The sequence below is a fragment of the Centropristis striata genome, chromosome 12 (genome assembly GCF_030273125.1).
Source record: "Centropristis striata isolate RG_2023a ecotype Rhode Island chromosome 12, C.striata_1.0, whole genome shotgun sequence".
NCBI lineage: Eukaryota > Metazoa > Chordata > Actinopteri > Perciformes > Serranidae > Centropristis > Centropristis striata.
Window position 1 is genome coordinate 15,545,387 of NC_081528.1, and position 19,488 is coordinate 15,564,874.

The 19,488-nt window shown below is 37.4% G+C and overlaps 1 protein-coding gene across 4 annotated transcripts in view; it reads right to left on the bottom strand.

The window, feature by feature from the left end:
* Positions 1–512: 512 nt before the first annotated feature.
* Positions 513–19,488, bottom strand: part of csnk1a1 (casein kinase 1, alpha 1) — a 47,298-nt gene continuing 28,322 nt past the window's right edge. For 2 of the 4 annotated variants that reach the window (XM_059347027.1, XM_059347030.1), the window contains 5 exons: positions 16,249–16,327; positions 14,468–14,542; positions 12,297–12,403; positions 10,345–10,493; positions 513–1,327 (listed from right to left, as the gene is read on the bottom strand). In XM_059347027.1, the coding sequence (XP_059203010.1) occupies positions 1,320–1,327; positions 10,345–10,493; positions 12,297–12,403; positions 14,468–14,542; positions 16,249–16,327 (418 nt within the window). In that variant the 3' untranslated portion in view covers positions 513–1,319. Of the gene's footprint in view, positions 1,328–10,339; positions 10,494–12,296; positions 12,404–14,467; positions 14,543–16,248; positions 16,328–19,488 lie in introns of those variants that run through there. The other 2 variants (XM_059347029.1, XM_059347028.1) reach the window with 2 other exon arrangements.

The window sequence follows — 19,488 nt, forward strand, 5'->3', positions numbered from 1 at the left end:
TGAATCTATATAATGTATGAGTTTCACTTTCTGAAATGATTGACAAAATATTACACTTTTTCATGATATTCAAATTTTTTGACATGTACCTGTAGCTTCCATTGTTTTGATGCTTGTAATTCAGGAAAATAAACGACTCACATTGGGTACAACACAATCAGCTAGAAAGGTTTACGATTTGACTTAAATGCCTTATTTGTGGGTTTCTGCACTTTTACTGGATAATGTCAAGTACTGCAGGCATAACTTCTCTCAGCTGTATTAGTCAGAGTGCAATGGTTGAAAAATGAGGAGGAAACACATCAGCAGTTGAAGAAGACCTTTGGAAAAGTACATTAAAGTTTAAACAGTGTGTCAGTGAGTGTATAATAAAAATACTGATGTGGTGATGAGGGACTTGTAGAAGAAACGATCCGGGCTTGTTCAGACAAATCAGACACGACTGGTGTTTCACATTTTTCTTCTCTCAGTTTTCATTGTGCAGGTAGTTGAGAATGACTTGTGCTTGGAGGTCTGAGTTATGTAATGTTTTTATTGGTATTTCTTGGAGAAGACCATTTTACAACAGATTTAATAATAATTCAGAGCTCTAAAGAGAGAGGGAAAGAGCCAGAGTATCATTCTACCATTTACTGTTGCCATCAGCTGCTTATATTGTCAACAGACAAACTCCTAATCACCATAGGAAAACAAAAAGAAAACAAGAAAGAAAATCCAACATTTTTGATTTTTTAGTAAATAACATCCAGGGTTGCATCATTCAATTATTTCAGAAACAAAAAGGGAGAACAGTTTTCAGGTTTACATGTTTTAACATTTTCTTGGTAAAAGGAGGGAGTGAAATAATTCAGGAGTGAAGAGGGGAAAAGATGCGTTGAGATGTTTCCACTGGGAGAGAAAAATAAAGGTCAGCTGACTATCTTCTGAACTTCAGTTTCCGAGGAAGCTTTACAAAAAGTCAACACTGAAAGGAGGGCAGAGACAGGGATGGACTGGGGAGGGGTGTGTGTTGGGGTGGAGAGAGGGGGCAGGGAGGCTACAGCCTCCACAACCCCCTCCCCCCAAAAAAACAAAAAACAAAAAAAACCCTGCTTTTTCATTCTTCCTTTCTTTCGGAGTGCAGAGTTTTATTATATATACATATGAATATATAGATAACACAGCTGACAAAGGCATGTGTAAATCTATACATTTCCATTACATAGATAGTTATTATGGAAGGAGAGACACAGACTTTCTGTTTGTCGCTTGTCCAGGAAGTGAAACTTGTTGGTCCTGGTCGCCAACGCTTCTGCAGCTCTGCACTTGGCAGAGAACACTCAGAAACCTACAAACACACAGACAGAAACACAGGCAGCATCATTACCAGAGTGTTCACAAGTGGTGGAGATACAGAGAAGCTGAGTCAACAGCTACAGCAGCAGGAGAGTGTCTAAAGGCAGGTGGTAAGCAGTACGGAGGAAACATGGTTACATTGTAGAAAAGGAATGGCTGCTTGAAAAGGTGCAGTCTGTTAGAAACGAATATTCAGCAAACTTAATGAAGTGTACTTTGGTGTGATGATTTTCTCTCACCAGCCTCCATTTTCACTGAGGCCAAGTTCTTGAACACACAAGGAACAATGGTCCCTAGTAGGGCTGGGTGATATATATCGATAAAAAAGATATATCGATATATTTTTAAATGCAATATGGAATTAGACCATATCGCATATATCGATATAGTTCAATTATTTTCTCTTGTAATATATTAATGCTGCCCTTACTAGGGTTTGTCATATTTAGTTCTTTACTAATGTTCGTTGTACTTCTTTCATATAAATATATTTACTTCAGAAAAAGATTGGCCTATTTTATTTCATCGGCTATTTTTATTCAAGATATTTTTTTTATTTAAATTGGCACTTTATGGAGCTTTGATTTTTTTTTTTTTTTTTTAAAAAGGTGCTCCTATTATACAGTATTTATGTTCACGTAAAAAAAGGTTTCAATAAAACTACTTGTGACATGTCATATTTGACTTTGACTGAACTTTTGCCCTCACTTGCGATAAAAAATATTGGGATATATACCGTATATTAATATTCAGCCTAAATATACCAGGATAACGCTTTTGCTCCATATCGCCCAGCCCTAGATCAGAGCTTTCCATGAGCCAATCAGTCAACTACTCACTCAAGTGAAACCAGCTACTGTAGTAGGCCGTTTTCATTTCAATTCTAATAAAATAGTTTGATTAACAAGTTGTGATTCACTCCAGAATGAAGATTTCACCCCTCACCTTCACTTCAAAACAATGGCAGCATGACAGAAAAACGTGCCTATCCGTCTGTGTTTGCATGTGGCAGTCAGCGATGGATTTTCGAAACAGGCCGCTTAGAATTGATCCTACCACACTGTTGCATATACCGTTTGGTAGCAACGATTAAAACTATGTGTTAATCCCAGAAAGCCAAAACTTTGTACACGGCTAGTATCAATACACACTTGGGTTGCTAGGTTGTTTTGTTTTTTTTGTTTAACACTGTCTGTGCATCTGCAGCCTCAACCGGAGAATAAAACTGAAAAAAAAATACATCACAGGCACACGACAAGTTCATGAACATCACTGTAAACAAGAAGCGAGTCAGTATGAATTACTTCCTGTTGCTAAACACATGTACATTTTTAAAAAAGAGCACATTGAAGTTTTAACAAAATCCACCACAGAATGTACAAGACTGTAAAAATATGAAGCCTTCATTAAAACCTACAAGAAGCCTTCATTTTCCTTTACAATAATTCCCTAAATGTTTACAATCAGGTAGACAAACTCATTATTTTAAGACGAGCGATTAAGATCAGTGTATATGATGAAATAGAGGCATTAGAATGTATGAGGCGCCACCAAATTTGGGCTTTTTTATTTTTATTTTTTAAATGGTAAAAGTTTTCTCCTGGGCCCCTAGCTGGCAGGCTTCTCCATGTTCGAGTGTTAAGCTCTGATTATAGGAGTGCGACACATCAAAGGAAGGAAAATTAAACATTCACAGAGTGATAATACGCGCTATAAAGGCCATTTGCATGAATACAGGTGTGTCTTGATATTTTGGCCTTCACTTGGGTGTGCCTTGGGCACAAAGGTGAAAACCACTGGTGTATACCACTAGGGCTGGACGATAAATCGAAATAAAATATATTTTGATACATTTTTAAATGCGATATGGAATTAAACCATATATATATATACACATATATATATATATCTTTGGTTTAATTAATATATATATTTTTCTTTTATATATAAAATGCTGCCCTTACTAGGGTTCGTCATATTTAGTGATTTTGTAATGGTCGTTATTTTTTTCTCATATAAATATATTTATTTCAGAAAAAGATTGGCCTATTTTATTTCAGTCTATTTTTTTTTCTATTTTATGGAGCTTTGATTTAAAAAAAAAAAGAAAGAAAAGGTACTCCTGTTTTAGAGTATTTATGTTGACTTAAATAAACGGTTTCAATAAAACTACTTATGACACATCATATTTTTCTTTGACTGAACATTTGTTCTCACTTTGCAATAAAAATATTGGGATATATATCGTATATCAATATTCAGCATAAATATATCGGGATATGACTTTTGCTCCATATCACCAAGCCCTATATACCACTTGTATGTGGCATCTATTGTTGACCTGCTCCCCATGAAAATCCATTGACCATTGAAAATGATCTCTATAAAATGGGGTAATAGACTAAGAGATTAAAAGAGATTGATGCCATTTTGCCATTATTGTTCTCTATGAAGTTTGCTGGAGTAACTTAAAATATACCCTTTTAAATGCTGCTCTGCTCTTCAGCAACCAATGATATAGTAACTAAGATGAAAACACTGTAGTGGTTACAATATTTAAAAAATGCCACGCGTGATGATGGCACACAGCACGCAAGCCAACCTTGTTCAACCCTAGTTGGGAAGAGGGTTGTTAGACGAGGGTGAAGAACACAATCCATTTTGGTTGATGGCAAATTATTTTATTCACCAAAAAGTGTTCTACACATCCCTGCATACATTAAGCCTCTGAATAAAACACTCCTATATTGGCCTATGGTTTCAAACCTATTATTTTGTCTTTATATAAATAAAAATAGATTTGTTAAATTGGTAGGACTCATGCCAATCATTCCCCTCTAGAGTGTTGGAACAGAGTCTGCCTGCTTTACAACCTGATGACCCTGAAATTCCTATAAGCCTCGGGGATTTCCAATAAGTATGCAACACCTGGCATTGCAAATGTTAACTGACTGAGTAGTCAGGAGCTAAAAACACACAAGAGCAAAGGCTTGCTTATATACAAAGTTACAAGTGTGTATTCAACCTCAAAATGAGCTCTCTTAAGGATCTGGCCCAGTGAGCCGGCTCTAATCTGCCTTTAAAAAGGTGAATTCACTTTATCTGTGAAATAAATAAATAACATTTTAGTTTTAATCAAGCTTTTGAAAGATTTCTAAAATATGTATGTTTTCTTGTTTTTATGACAGGTGGTCTAATAAATTTGTTAAGCACTGTATGTACCAACAACTCAAGTCAACTTTGTGAGCGTAATGCACCTCAAAGGTTAACCCAACCAGCAAAGTCAACCAGAAACAGGACAACTGACTGTTGACGTCTTTGAGACCAACCATGACCTGTTCCCCCTCAAGTAAACATCAACCTGAATGTGATCACCTCTGCACTCAAATATGCATGGCCTGTTATGTCTGTTATAAGCAATCATAAGATTATGTTAATCATGTTGTCATATTACTTATTACTCTTGCAATTCAAGTTGAATTTAGTGTGCTACCTGTACGTGGGGCTGGGGGATATATCAAAAGATATATCGATATATTTTACAATTTGATATGGAATTAGACCATATCGCATATATCAATACAGTTAAAAATAAAAAAATGTTATATATAAATGCTGCCCTTACTAGGGTTTGTCATATTTAGTTCTTTTGGAATGGTCGTTATTCTTTTCTAACATAAATATTTATTTCAGAAAATTTTAATTTTTTTCTATTTTATTTCAAAGGCTATTTTTATTCAAGATATATATTTTATTTAAATGTGCACTTTATGGAGCTCTGATTTAAAAAAAAAAAAAAAAAGGTTCTCCTGTTACAGTCTTTATGTTCACTTAAATAAACCGTTTCAATAAAGCTATTTGTGACATGTCATATTTCACTTTGACTGAACATTTGCTCTCACTTGAGATAAAATATCGGGATATATATCGTATAGCAATATTCAGCCTAAATATATCGGGATATGACTTTTGCTCCATATTGCCCAGCCCTACCTGTACGTAGCGTTCTGTGCGTGTCATTATGTTTTTGTTCTGAGGTTGCATGGATGAGGAGACACTGTACCTGACCATCTTTAGCTAGAGCTGTCCCCTGTCCCCCTCAACTCTCAGCCCCAGCCTCACAGTCACCATATTATGTTCAAGTCCCAAACATGTTCACTGTTATGGTAAGTTGCTAACCACAGATGTAGTTCATCTAAAAAATAACATATTAGCATATAATTAGGCCTGTTTAAAGTTCTCAAACTTTTGGGCGTTGGTAACATTTAGTCCTGGTGATTTGCAGCAAATGTAATATTTGCTAATATTTGAGTAATGCTACCATAATGTGGCTCATGTGTCTTCGGCAAACATTAATTCATTTGGCCAAGTAATTACCACTACAATAACATATCTCAGCTGAAATTAGCTCTGCAGGTAGTTTTTTTTAGCTGTTGTGTGTAATGACACACCTGCAGTCTGGAGAAATTGAAAATAAATGTTTATAACCATTTGAAATTTTTGTAGATGCTAAATGATACTCAACTTTGAATTAATTAAATGCTGTAGTTTGTACAGTAAAAATGCATTCATGATATCAAATACAATGCAAGTCTAAAAGCTGGTGGAGGCAGAAATATTGGATATCATTAGGCAGAAATTCCATAATACGTTTTCATTTCACTATAATTGAAGTGGTGTAAACTGTGCTGTACATTTTCTTAAAAAGGGTCCTGGTAAAGGAAAAAAAAAGGCTATGCCTTCTAAAGCAGGAGATATAGCTGGGTACAATGAAAGACCATTTATTTAACCTCCTTCTTGACAACAAATCACAACATAGTTTGTACCAATAGATTTCTGATCTTCAAGTTTCATATGATACCAGTCTGTTTTCCTGAAGCTCCAAAGCTGAGCCCATTATAGCATCTGAAAGAAAAAGCTGGAAAAAAGCTTGTAACGATTGGGTTAGGCTAGCATTCTGCTAAACCTAACTCATTCCTGAGTAATTACATTTGGTTTCAGAAGAGGTTATAAGAATGGGGAATAATATGTCTAATTTTAACATCAATTTTTAAGTCAAAGATCAGTTTTATGACTTTAACGATGTATGTGAGGAATAGCAGTGTTTGGGTTACCTTTAAGGAAAAAAAATGTTTGCCACAAATGCCATATTTGCTCTGTTACTGTATCCTGACAGTACTGCCCTACAAAGCCAAAAGGCAGTTACTTCATTTTTGTTTTTGTTTTTTCATTTAAAAAAATTCTTTTGTTACATTTAAGACAGAAAACAAGGGTTGTTTTAACAGTAACTGTGGTATTCTTTTCGTTTTGCTGAGCCGGAGTTAATGCGTTCAGGTTACTGCGTTTCACCTCTGTATTATAGTCTAGCAAGTGACACTAACACAAGGGGAAAAAGGATGGTGGAGATGGCTTTGAAACACCAATACGCTGACACAGTTAATAACCATTAGATAATGTAAGTAAGATCGCCAAAGTTAGCCCATAGAGCTAGCTCGGCATATCTAATTAGCAAGTGAATTAACAACAAACGATGACAGAGCTTCTCCCTGGGGCAAACAGAATTGGACAGCAAATATTGAAGGTAGCCATAGTTAGCCATAGTTGGCTAGCCAATGTAGTGAAAGTCATGATGCCAATGACAGCACGTGTGTGACAGGCTAGCCAGTCAGCGGCACCCTGATCTAAACACGGAAACCCAGCGGTGACGGACAGACACGCACTCAAAGCATCAAAGTAATAAGCACAAAGCACAGTAAACATGGAATTTAACGCCTACGTTCTTTTCAAAACCGAATCCTGTTAAATCCATTTCATTTTGGATAAGCAGATGCGCTTTCCAGGCTGTTTTGCAAGTTGAATGAATCCAAAATGTGCGGGTTTCCACATGAATTCCTAGGTCCCAGCAGAGTTGGTCTTTTGCCTATATCCACAGTAGGTGCACTCAAGTAGACGGCTACCCTCACATTCCCAAATGCCTCTGCAACATGTCAAAACTTTTGCTTTGCATTAGGTGATAGGCCTATGTGTCTATGTTTTACCAATCACATCAAATACTCCATCCAGTTGTGTTACAGCATTCAGTTTCTGAACCCAAACTGGCCACAACTTTATTTGGGAGGAGTAACTTATTGAAATTAAATTATTCAACTGTTTACTCATTTGCAATACATTGTTCATTTTTATTTACTTAATTCAGGGTCACTTTACTGCATTTAAGTACGTATTTAGCTCTTTACTCTGAAACATCCATAAACATGGAATAATTAAATTTTTAAAAAGGACTTCACAAGAACATCATAATATTAATAATGTCACAGTAAAAAGGGAATTGTTATATCATTATCAGAACAAGGAATTTTATAATCTTCGCCATTATACTGCTTTTTAATGGTAACCAAAAATTAAAATATAAGTTACTGCCTTTTGCTTTGGTATGACACTACAATTCATTTTTCTCAGTTACTGAGTTTTGACTTTGTAGCACAGAGTAGTAGAAAAAGACAGATCATTTGTGAAAAAACTTATGTTCCTCTTCCTTCTCCCAGTGCTCCTAGAGAAACAACAAATCCACTAGTAAACAAACATTTGGTTGGTTATAAACATGAGAAACTGAACATGATAATGGAATTTGCAGTCTCCCATCCATGCAAAACCAAGGGTCAATTACTTAGTATTTTGTTTTAAAAGTCGCCTGGTAGCTTGTTATTTTATTATTAAATCAAATTATTAATAAAATAAACAAGATTTTTTTGTTCCCTGGACAAACATCCAGTCAGTTAATTCATTATCCTCAGGCACATACGTCCACTTCTGCAGGCTGGACAGTTACTTTACACAAACAATGAAATAAAGATTGTTAATCTAAAAGAGTATATCAGAGTGTACTGTCATACTGTAATATTATATTACATTACTTCAACAAAAAGGTTGAAAGATTGATTGGAAGATAAGACATTTTTGGTCAACCACAATAACAAAACCAACATTTTTTTTAGAAAACATAGCAAAATCTCACAAAACAGAAAATACAGCTGGAATTGTGAAATATTAAAAGTATGCTGTGTATATCAGTGGAGAACAGTCCCTCTGCTGCAATTTTAAGTTATTTAAAATAACAGGCTTTCTATGGTACTGAGTTTAGTTAGTTGGTCAGCTGGTCTTGTTTGTCAGTGACTCTCTAAACTGATCTGGTACCAAGTATCCACATTAACAACAATAGGGGTTGGCACATTACGTTATTTTCATGGCTGATACCAATATCAATAACTAATAATCAAAGAGACTGACAACCAACATATGGAACCGATATTCATCAAGTAACTTGGTTTAAATGTCTTTTAGCATATGTTCAATGAAATGCCGCAAAAGAACTTCTCAACATTTACACAAGACAAAAAGCCATTGGTCTTTCCATGCTGACGCCTTCTTCTCATGTCTGTCTGGTGTTGGTTGAGTGTTAAACTCATAAACTTTACTTTTAGGTCTAATTCACAATGCCCTAAAAAGGACATCCCTGTTCAGCGTTTCCCCCAGCGAGACTGCTTTTTAATCCGTTATTTATTTAAATACTTTTAATTTGTCACACATTTCAAAATGGGTTCTTAAATTTAACACTTACAGGAGTCTTTAAAGTTTCTTTAGATGTCTATCATTAGTTTCACATGACTCCAAGAACAGGAGCAAATGCCAGGAATTGATTCAACAACATAACTGGTGTGTCAACTACATAACAAATTAATCAGAGCACACCAGCAACATTTTAAAATGTCCAGCGCATCTCACTTCATATAATACACGGGGAGCAATTAAACACCAGTTTTAACCAAAATTATCTTGTCTAGCTTGGCTAAAAACAGATAAACACAGAATGTTGTTTACTACAAAGCCTTTTTTCTGACAACATTATCTTCGTTTCACCTGACCCTCCTCCACTCGGTCCCTGTACCAGTGAGCACTACTATAGTGGTCAGCTGATTAGAATGGGCGTGTCCTTCTGCAGGCATGTTGTCTCAGATGTGTTGTAGTCACGCCAGGACCACGGCCTATGTATTCTGGCTGTTGACAAGATCTGATCACTTTAATGATCCTGATCATAAATTTAGTAGCAGCGATATACAGCTGTTTAACAAATATAGGGGAAAAACAGACTGTTTATTTCTGAAGTTGTTTTAGCATTGTTTAGTTGTTTCCCATGTAAAAGCATTGTGACAGACCTGGCTTAATGTTTGCCACCCAAGATAGTGACATCGCAAGTATGTCCTTGATTTTAGAACTGAGGGACCAATATTCCTCAGGGTGTTGTCTCCAATCAGCCACAGTTGGTCTCCATCTGCTTGACACCATGTGTGGATCATTAATCGGAAGTAAGGGTCAAAGGACAGCTGTACAGATTGTAAAGCCCTCTGAGGCACATTTGTGATTTTTGGCTAGACAAATAAAGCTGAACTGAAAGCATATCACAGTCAAATAGCATGGGAAAATAAATGTTAAGTAAAGGGGGTGGGGGGGAAAGATATATTCAAAATTATCCAGTTTGGAGAGGGAATGTTAATCATGACAGACTGCAGAAGAGGCAGAGGTGTGTAATGATAGCAAGTTGGTCAGCATTAAAATCGTAAGAAAGAGAGCCTGTTGTCCAGCTCTAACAAAGGAACAGAATAGCATGGCAGCAAAGTTAGTAGTCAAATTCCCCAAGGACGTCTTTGCTTCTGCAAGACAGACCAATTGTATCAAATTCTTTTGTCTGAGATTTTCTGTTTTCTGTTCTTTTAGAGTGCCTCCTGAAAAACGTGTAATGCTGTTTGGCTTCATTATTCCAACAGGAATAAAAAGTTGTATTTGCTTTTGATTTCCAATTTTGTGTTTTATTCTTTTTTTTCCCCCCAAAAAGGGGCACTGGGGTGTGGGTTAGGAAATAAAACAATATCTATTAGTCCTAAAGACAATACTGAATGAATATATGAGCAATTGGTGTCTGTAAAAAACGTCGCTTGGCTGTTTGCTACTAACCTTTCATGTTAGGCTTGGGTTTGTCAGTTTGCTTGCCTGTGGGGGTTTGTGCCTGCTGGCCCTGGCCCCCGGAGGAGGCCCCCTGCTGAGCTGCTTTCTGTTTCAGCATGGTCCAGTCAAATGTGTAGTCATACTGGTGGTTCAGAGTCCTAAAATACATAGAAACACATGATCAGCCTTACATTCCCATCAACCAGCTGTTTGCAATAGTTATGGAAGGACAGCAGCATAAGGAAGAAGGAACAAAGTAAAGAAAAGAGTGGTAGGGGGAAAGAAGTGAGAGATTATGGGGCAAGTCAGAAAGGAAGTTCGGATGTTGTGGGAACTGTTAATAAAAACAGAATGCCAAAATTGTGCTACTATTTTTTTGACATTCAGTTGGAAACTATTATATACTATATCCATGAAGCTATATATTATGACATATATCTCAGTGGACAATTGGATTGAATTTGGGGATTTCACCATCTACGGCATCATTAAAAGATTCAGGGAGTCCGGAGAAATCTCTGTAAATTAGAGGCAAGGCCAAAACCTGACAATGGATGCCCATGACCTTCGATCCCTCAGTTGGCACTGCATTAAAAACGGACATGATTGTATCTAGGACATTACCTCATGGGCTAGGGAACACTACAGAAAATGGTTGACAGTAAACAGTTTGCCACTGCATCTACACATGCAAATTAACCTCTTTAAATCTTTGAGGGCGAGTCTTTCACAGGCTGTGGCAGGCTCATCTTCAATGCCACAGTGAAGGTCCTGATACCATATGAAACTATTGGATGTTAATATTTCTGCACACTGCAGTCCATAAACAGTCTTGGAATTGCACAAATTGGACCACTGTAAAGCAGAGACTCTTGTTAATTTAACCAGCCCAATTATATTCATGTTTGATGATGTTAGTCCCATTATTGCCATATCATTGTAGTGGGAGTGTATTTTTAATTTGCCCTCAGTGTATAAAATGAGCTGCTGTGACCTCTAGAAAAACCACAGCCTCATGAAACTTTACAACCACAAACTAGAGACCTGCTCACCTCAACTAGTTTTATTACACATTTATGACTAGGAAAGTTTGACAGACCATATGAGCTGCATCTCTAATTAAGCTTAATGAATATAAATACATAAATTATTATCAGCTTTCAGAAGCTACACACCATTTCTATGTGGCATCTACGGTTGACCTGCTATCTCCACCCAAACATCTAAAGCCCCCCACTAAAGGAATGGTAGGGTGGGAGAGGTTATAAGTAGAGCTATGTGAAGTTTATAGTTATTTCAAAATTCGGTTTACTTTTCTAAAGTTCCGTTCGAATTTTGTCAGTTCTGTCTTCTATGATATAAGCATTGTCATCAGAAAATGTTTCTTATCTTTGGGTGGATAAATACAATTTCAAATATTTAATGAATATCAATTAATTCTTGGTTGTTAAAAGAATAGGTGGTTTAACAGTTGTAAAAAAGCTTCCGTCTCAATTTTTTGGGGAAAAGGTTGCAGGCGTTACATTTACTAGAAACAAAGTTTTAGTTTGAACACAAAAGTATATTGTATTTTACAGTTTTAAATTGAAAATATATAAAAAATTATTTCGCAAATGATAGTGTCACAATTTTTTGGGAAACAGCATTGTAAGAGGGGAAAGGAAAACTGAAAGAAAAGCAGAAGGAAGACCTTATTTCTATAAATCTGTCTCCACTTGATGTAGCTTCATTTTTTCATGTATTCATACAGTAGTGGTAACACGCAATGGCAAAACATGAATTAATTAATATTTCTTATTGATGATGGCAGTCATTATCTAATCCAGCACAAGTAGCATATACAGCCAATACTGACTACATGTCACTTTTGTCACAAGTTGCACAATACACAACCTGAATCAGCAGTGGTGTCAAGACTGGCTGGAATGAACACTGTCTCGTTCTTTTTCATGTGTGGTTACCTGAAAAGGATGCGGAACAGCTGGCGCAGGTACATGTAGTCTGGAGCCTCCTCAAAGCGCAAGCCACGACAGTAGTTCAGGTACATAGCAAACTCTGCTGGGAAACCCTAGAAGCAGAAAGTTGTGTTAATGTGGATTAAAACAACATGGTAACACTATATACGAAGGGATGCACGTAAGAGTGACATAACAGCAGTCATGAACAGAAAGGAGTCTTTTTCAATGTATAAATATGTGGTTATCAAATGTCATTCAGATTAGGCCTGGGACGATAACAAATTTTGCTGGACGATATATTGTCCCACAAATTATTGCCGATAAACGATATTATTGTCAACATGATAATATATCATAATAATGCACACCCTTTCAAATACAATACACTTTTATTTCTCAGTTTTTTACCATTGTAATTGTAATTTTAAGAACGTTTAAATATCCTAAATAAATAAAACAAACATTTTTATTTTTTTTTAAAGGGCAGCATTTATTTTGCGATGTAGCAAACTCCACTTTCTGTGAGCGCACAGCGTTTATATTTACTTTGTCGACCAGTGTTGACTGTCGGGACGAAGGCTCTGCATCTCCAGGTGCAGTTTTTTTCCCCAGCTGGGAAAACTGGGTCGGGTGGTTCTGCTTTAGATGGGCATGCAAGTTTGTTGTGGTGGCTTTTTTTGTTGCCACCACTTTTGAACAAATTCGGCATACAGGCTCGTCCGTGTGTTGATGGGCTCACCTTTTTCATTCAGTTTGAAACCGACATATTCCCACACCGGGGCTGTGGCATTTGGCTTTGCAATCATCTTTTTTCCTCGCGTTGCTCCGCACGAGGCTCACCTGCTGCACTCTGTGTGTAGCCAATGCTAGCGGCCCAGCCTTCCCCACAGAGACAAAGAGACTGGATGACTGACAGGAGGGTTCACTCCGCTCATTCTGCTATGGAACAAAAGCGCCCAGGTGCTGAGATCGAGCACAGAGTGAACCCTCTTGTCACCCAGCCTGCTTGGAGGCAACAGATGAGGGAAACAAACACGCATGCGCATGGCGATATATCGAGGCCGGCAAAATTATTGAGTTCATTTAATTTATCGTGCGATTAATTGATTTATTGATTATCGGCCCAGGCCTAATTCAGATAATGTAATTTTTAATGCAACTTGACAACATTTACAATATTTAAAATATATGTAAAACAAACTGTCATGAACATGCCTCAGCAGAACATATTATCAAATTTAAAGCGGTTCAATGCCACGCCTCCTTTAGTTTTGGGGAAGTGGATTTTTAAAAAAAGAAAGCAGTTCAACAGATGATGCCACATAGAAGTGGTGTATATAATATAAAAGCTGGGAACCTGAAGATTCATTTGAGAAGCAGCTCGGCACTGTGTCAAGTTTCCCTAGTGATAAATCTGCAATATGAATGAATAAATGTATGTATTAATCCATTCATTTAAATGAAAATGTTAAGTGTATATGGGCTTAGATCATGGCGATATGAATATATGAAGACCATTACATCACATATTATATCACATAAAGACACCAAGACCTTGAGAAACACTGATGCAGTTAATCTGCGTCAATAACTTTTGATATTTTGGAGATTTCTGTATTTTTGTCAGTTGGATGGCACGCACTTCAGTTCTGGAAACTGCTGAGGAACAGCCTAATGTCAATTTACCTAGCAACCTTGGGGGGGTTTACACTTCATCAAAATATATCTGTATCCATTAAAATAGCTGGCCACAAATGATTTACTTTGCAAGTTGTGTTAAGGCTTTTTTTTTTTGATTTTATAATCTGCACTACAGTAGGTTTTACAACTTTTTTGCCCATTGTGATAATAATTGGGTTAGGACTCTCATCACCATCAGAAATTCATGGACCTAAATCTTCCACAAAACAAGTAACAACACAATAATGTTAACGCATTTAACTAAATTGTTTCTTTAGAAACGATAATTAGGCCTGCAATGGCATGTTTATGCTTACGTTGTTTTTGTTAATGTCAAATTGTTATACTGACATTTCTAACAATGTCGACAACAGTCAAACATCTGTAAAGAAGAATATCATGGTTAACAGTGTCGGGTCATACTAATGTACCCCCCATCAAAAAAAAGTGTCACTGGTAACTTTTACCAGAGCCCAGGTTTAACATTTTCTAACCTTACAGAGGACCTCAACAGGGGTGGACATCTTCTTCTCCGAGATCTTCTCATACTTCTGCTTCTTTGTGGCCGCCTGACAAACAGAGATTTTTTTTATTAGTGCTTCTTATTAGTACTACATGCTGCCACAGAAAAATCTTTTCATACCCAACATGCATGCCACATCTGAGTTACTATTTCTGCAATATTACATTTATGGTAGCACCACAGCTCATAGGCTGCTGTTGTAGTAGCCTCACATGTCATGAAGACGTCATTTACATCGGGAATAGTGTGTCAACCAAAATGGATCCGCTACAGTTTGCATATCAGCCAAACATAACTGTCGATGATGCCCCCATTTACATGCTGCAGAGGGCATAAACACATTTGGACTCCCCTGATGCATCTGTAAGGATTATATTCTTTGACTTCCCAAGCGCCTTCAATACCATTCAGCCTCAACTGTTAAGGGAAATGATGGAGAAGATGAAGGTGGATCCATCTCTGGTCCTGTGGTACTTGAATTACCTTCCCTCAGACCTCAGTATGTGCGCCTATAGAGCCCTGCCTCAAACACCATACTAAGCAGCACAGAGGCTCCACAAGGAACAGTACTGACTCCTTTCCTGTTCACCATCTACACAGCGGACTCCCAACACAACACCGACAGCTGCTTTTTGCAGAAGTTCTCTGATGAAACCGATGTTGTTGGCCTAATCAAAGGGGCATATAACCACCTCCATCTCAACACAATAAAAAACAAGGAAATAGTTGTGGACTTCAGGAGGGGGAGAAAGAGGACCCAACCAACTCCAAACATCATCAGGTGGACTGAAGTAGAGGTGGAGGACAACCACAGGTACCTTGGTGTGCAGCTTGATAGCAGGCTGGACTGGACGAGCCATACGGAGGCAGTTTACAAAAAGGGACAAAGCAGGCTGCATTTCCTAAGGAGTCTAAGGTCTTTCAACATCTGCCAACCCTTGCTGTGCAGTGTCTGACACAATGGTGGCCAGTGCTCGGTTTTTTGCTGTGGCCTGCTGGGTTGAGGCTGCCGCACAGCAGACAAAAACATCCTGGACAAGCTGATCAGGAAGGCTGGCTCTGTGATCAGGAATGAACAACAGAAGGTCCAGCAGGTGGCAGATGCCAGAACCTTCAACAAACTGGGTACAATCATGACCAACCCCTCACACCCACTCCACGCCCTGAAGGTGATCAATGGCAGCACCTGCATCGGAGACTAATTGAACCAATGTGCAAATCAGAGAGATACAGAAGGTCTTTTATACCAACTGCTATAAGGTTTTATAATGCACAAAAATAACTTTGCACTTATGTCTGTCTTGAAGCTGCTGTGACACTGTAATTTCCTGCAAAGAATTAATAAAGGATCTATCTATCTATCTATCTATCTATCTATCTATCTATCTATCTATCTATCTATCTATCTATCTATGTTACTAATGCATTAAACGGCATTATGTCAAGTGCACATTTTCAGTATCCACGCGCTGGGGTTCACCTTTAGCAAAACTATCTGCTTCTGACCTAGACATTACTATGGCTTACTATATTACTATTTAACTTAACAAGGTTCATTAAGCTCTAAAAACCATGCCAACCTCAACTCCCTGAACCTGAAAAACTAGCAGAATACACCACATACTTTAAAAACACATAAAAAAGGAGAGATTGTAATATGCAAGTGTTCAATAAAATGAACAAAAAAACAAAACAGCAACACAAACAGTAAACAATGTGACAATAGTGATGGATAAAGTAATTTTGTCATACCTTTAATCCCTGCCATGGCAGACTGGTTCTGTTGAAGTACATCAGCACATAGCCTAGTGACTCCATATCATCACGGCGACTGTGAATGACAATGTTGATTGTTGAGTAAACAAGCAACGCATCATAACCTCTGAAATCTTTCTCTGAAAGTCAACTCTTAGAAACCAGTTCCCATGTTTTAAATGCCAAGAGCAAACATTTTAAAGCAGAACTGTTTGGCATGATAAGTCAAAAATGCCCTAATTATTTATTGGTCAACTGGAGTAAGTGTGGACGTGTCATCGTACACATCCTCCATTATCACATGGTTTGTATTAGAGCAGTAGGCAATGCTGGGGGTGTGACCTCGTTCTCCAAATAGGCTATGGCAACTTGAAGCAAATCTTATAGCCTGTATTCATAATATTCAGACATCCATAACTATCTACAGTGTCATCACCTTTCTTATACAGTCCCCTGCAAAATATTGTAACAGCATGGTCAATTCCTTTATTTTTGCTGTACACTGAAAACATTTGGGTTTGACATCAACGGAGAATATGAAACAAGAGATTCAGCTTTTATTTCCAGGTTTTTACATTTAGATCTGTTACACAACTTAGAATATACAGTTAAGCCTGAAATTATTCATACCCCTATCAATTTTAAGGAGTTTTTGACTTCTAATTTATACAGCGACTCTTCACCCAACAAATGGGATAGGTAGATAATATAGGAAGGTCTACAGCCACACACCATTTAATTTTGAATTACTACACAACCAAACACCTTTCAGAGTGTGGTAAAAAGAATCACTATGTCCAAATGTATTCATACCCTCTTGTAATTATGACAAAAAGCCATGAAATGTTACAACAAACTATGTTTACTGAGGCATACATGTGTTAAATAGCTTTGTTAATGTTCCTTGAAAGTTCAAGACCAGTTCTCTGCTCTATGTAAATTGAGTAGCTTTTTAAACGTCAGTAATTTAGGAATAAACACAGCAGCTGTCCTGCCAAAGACCTAAGAGCACAGTGAGGATTTGTAAGTAAGGATAATTGATGCCCAAAATGAAGGAAAAGGATACAGACATAATTGCCAAGCAATTTAAAGTATTGTCAAGAAATTTAACAAAGTTTAACACTGGGTCGGAAGGCAACAGTGTCAACTCGGCTCACCAGAAAGATTCAGCGACAAGTCCAGATTAATCCTAGAATTACTACAGAGGCTCTTCTGGCAGAACTGAACTCAACTGGTGTTGAGCAGACATTTCATCAAGGTGGCCTGACCGGCCAAACTACAAACCAAAGTAATACTAGTAAATGAGGTCTAATTTTGTAGATTTGACTAAAATTGACCAATAATAAAATTGACCAAAAATATGAAAATTATTTATCATTTTTTTGGTCATGAGTTGCCTTAAAAAAAAGTTGGTAATACTTTTTTTTCTACATGTCCTAAAACCAGTCTAACGTCATGGGGTCCTTTTTGACCCCTGAGGAGCATGGGTGTTATACTTTTTTTCAGGAGTAAACAAGGGTTAAGTAGGTAAAATGTATGCTCAGGTTAGGTCTAGAGATCGACTTGGCCCGTCTATAATCTTCCACTTCTTTCCACTGATGAACTCCTTGGTTGTTTTGGCAGTGTGTTTTTGGTTGCTGTCTTGGTGCATGATGACAGATCTCCCCATCCATTTGGTTGCATGGCCATTTAAATCTGCTAACAGAATGTTTCTATGGACATCTCAGTTAATTTTGCTGCTGCCATCATGCGTTACATCATCAATGAAGATCAATGAGCCAGTCCAAAAAGAAGCCATGCAAGCCCAAGCCATGATATTACCTCTACTGGTTTCACAGATGAGCTTGTGTGTTTGGGATCATGACACGATCCTTTCTTTCTCCACACATTAGCCTTTCTATCACTTGGGTAAAGGTTAGTCTGGTCTCATCAGTCCATTAAACTTTGTCTCAGAACTTTTGAGCCTCGTCTCTATACTTCTTTGGGGGAAATTCCAATCTGGCCTTCCTATTCATATTGCTAATGAATGGTTTCCATCTCCTGGTGTATCCTCTGTACTTTTGTTCATGAAGTCTTCTGCCAACGATGGATTGTGATATCTTTACTCGTGCTCTCTGCAGGTTGTTTGTGATGTCACAGACAGTTGTTTCCGGGGGGTTTTCTTCTCAGCTCTCACAATGTTTGTCATCAACTGCTGGTGTTTTTCTTGATCTACTGGTTTGACGTCTGTTGCTAAGTACACCAGTGGTTTCTTTTTTCTTCAGGACATTCCAAAAATGGTTGTACTGGCTATGGCCAATGTTTCTGCAATGGCTCTGATTGATTTTCCATCTTCACTCAGCTTCAAAATTGCTTGCTTTTGTCCTATAGACAGCTCTCTGGTCTTCATGTTGGTTACACCTTTTTCAACTTTAAATGCAGTCTGCACAGACAAAGCCCAAAGCTGAAACTGAGATCGTTATTATTATTGTTTCAATAATCAATGTAATAGGACACACCTGGGCAACAAAAAAAAACTGTCAGTCACATATTACAATAATTTTGCTCGCCTGAAAAATGGGTGAGTTCAAACAAAAGGTGCCATCATTTTAAGGTTTTTTTTTAGCCTTTTTTTTTAAGAAGATCTACATGTTAATACCTGGAAAAAGAAAATTAAATATTGATCTTTTGTCTCGTTCATCTTTTGATGTCAATTCCATATGTTCTCAGTGATTATCAAAAATAAAGGAAATTGCTATGTTATTCCAATAGTTTTGGAGAGGACTGTATAACAACCCTAAAACAGCTCGATAAAAAGCTACCCAAGCAGCCACTGTTCAGACCTTCAATTTGAATGAGCTAAAAACACATGTCTGTTGTCAGCCTATAAACTGGAATATCTTTGAACACAATTTTGTTCCCCCATGTACTGTACAGAACTATATGAAGATGAATGACAATAAAGTCCCTTAACCAAAGGTTCAGCCATGAATTAGTTGCAGCCATCAGCCTTTGGTTTAAAAAGGCAAAAGAATCATGTTTTTACCAAAGGGACGTGCATGTGCATCTGTATTTGAAAACCGCCAATTCTCCCATCAGAGGCCAGATTTTCTGAGGCCTGAGAACAGGGCACGGAGGAGAAGTCTGGTTTTCTCTCAGACCACATGAATTAGAATTAGGCCAGTCATGATATATTTTCCCAGAAAATACCACAATGTCGTTTTAAGATTATTTTGTGCCACTGATATAATCAGGGTT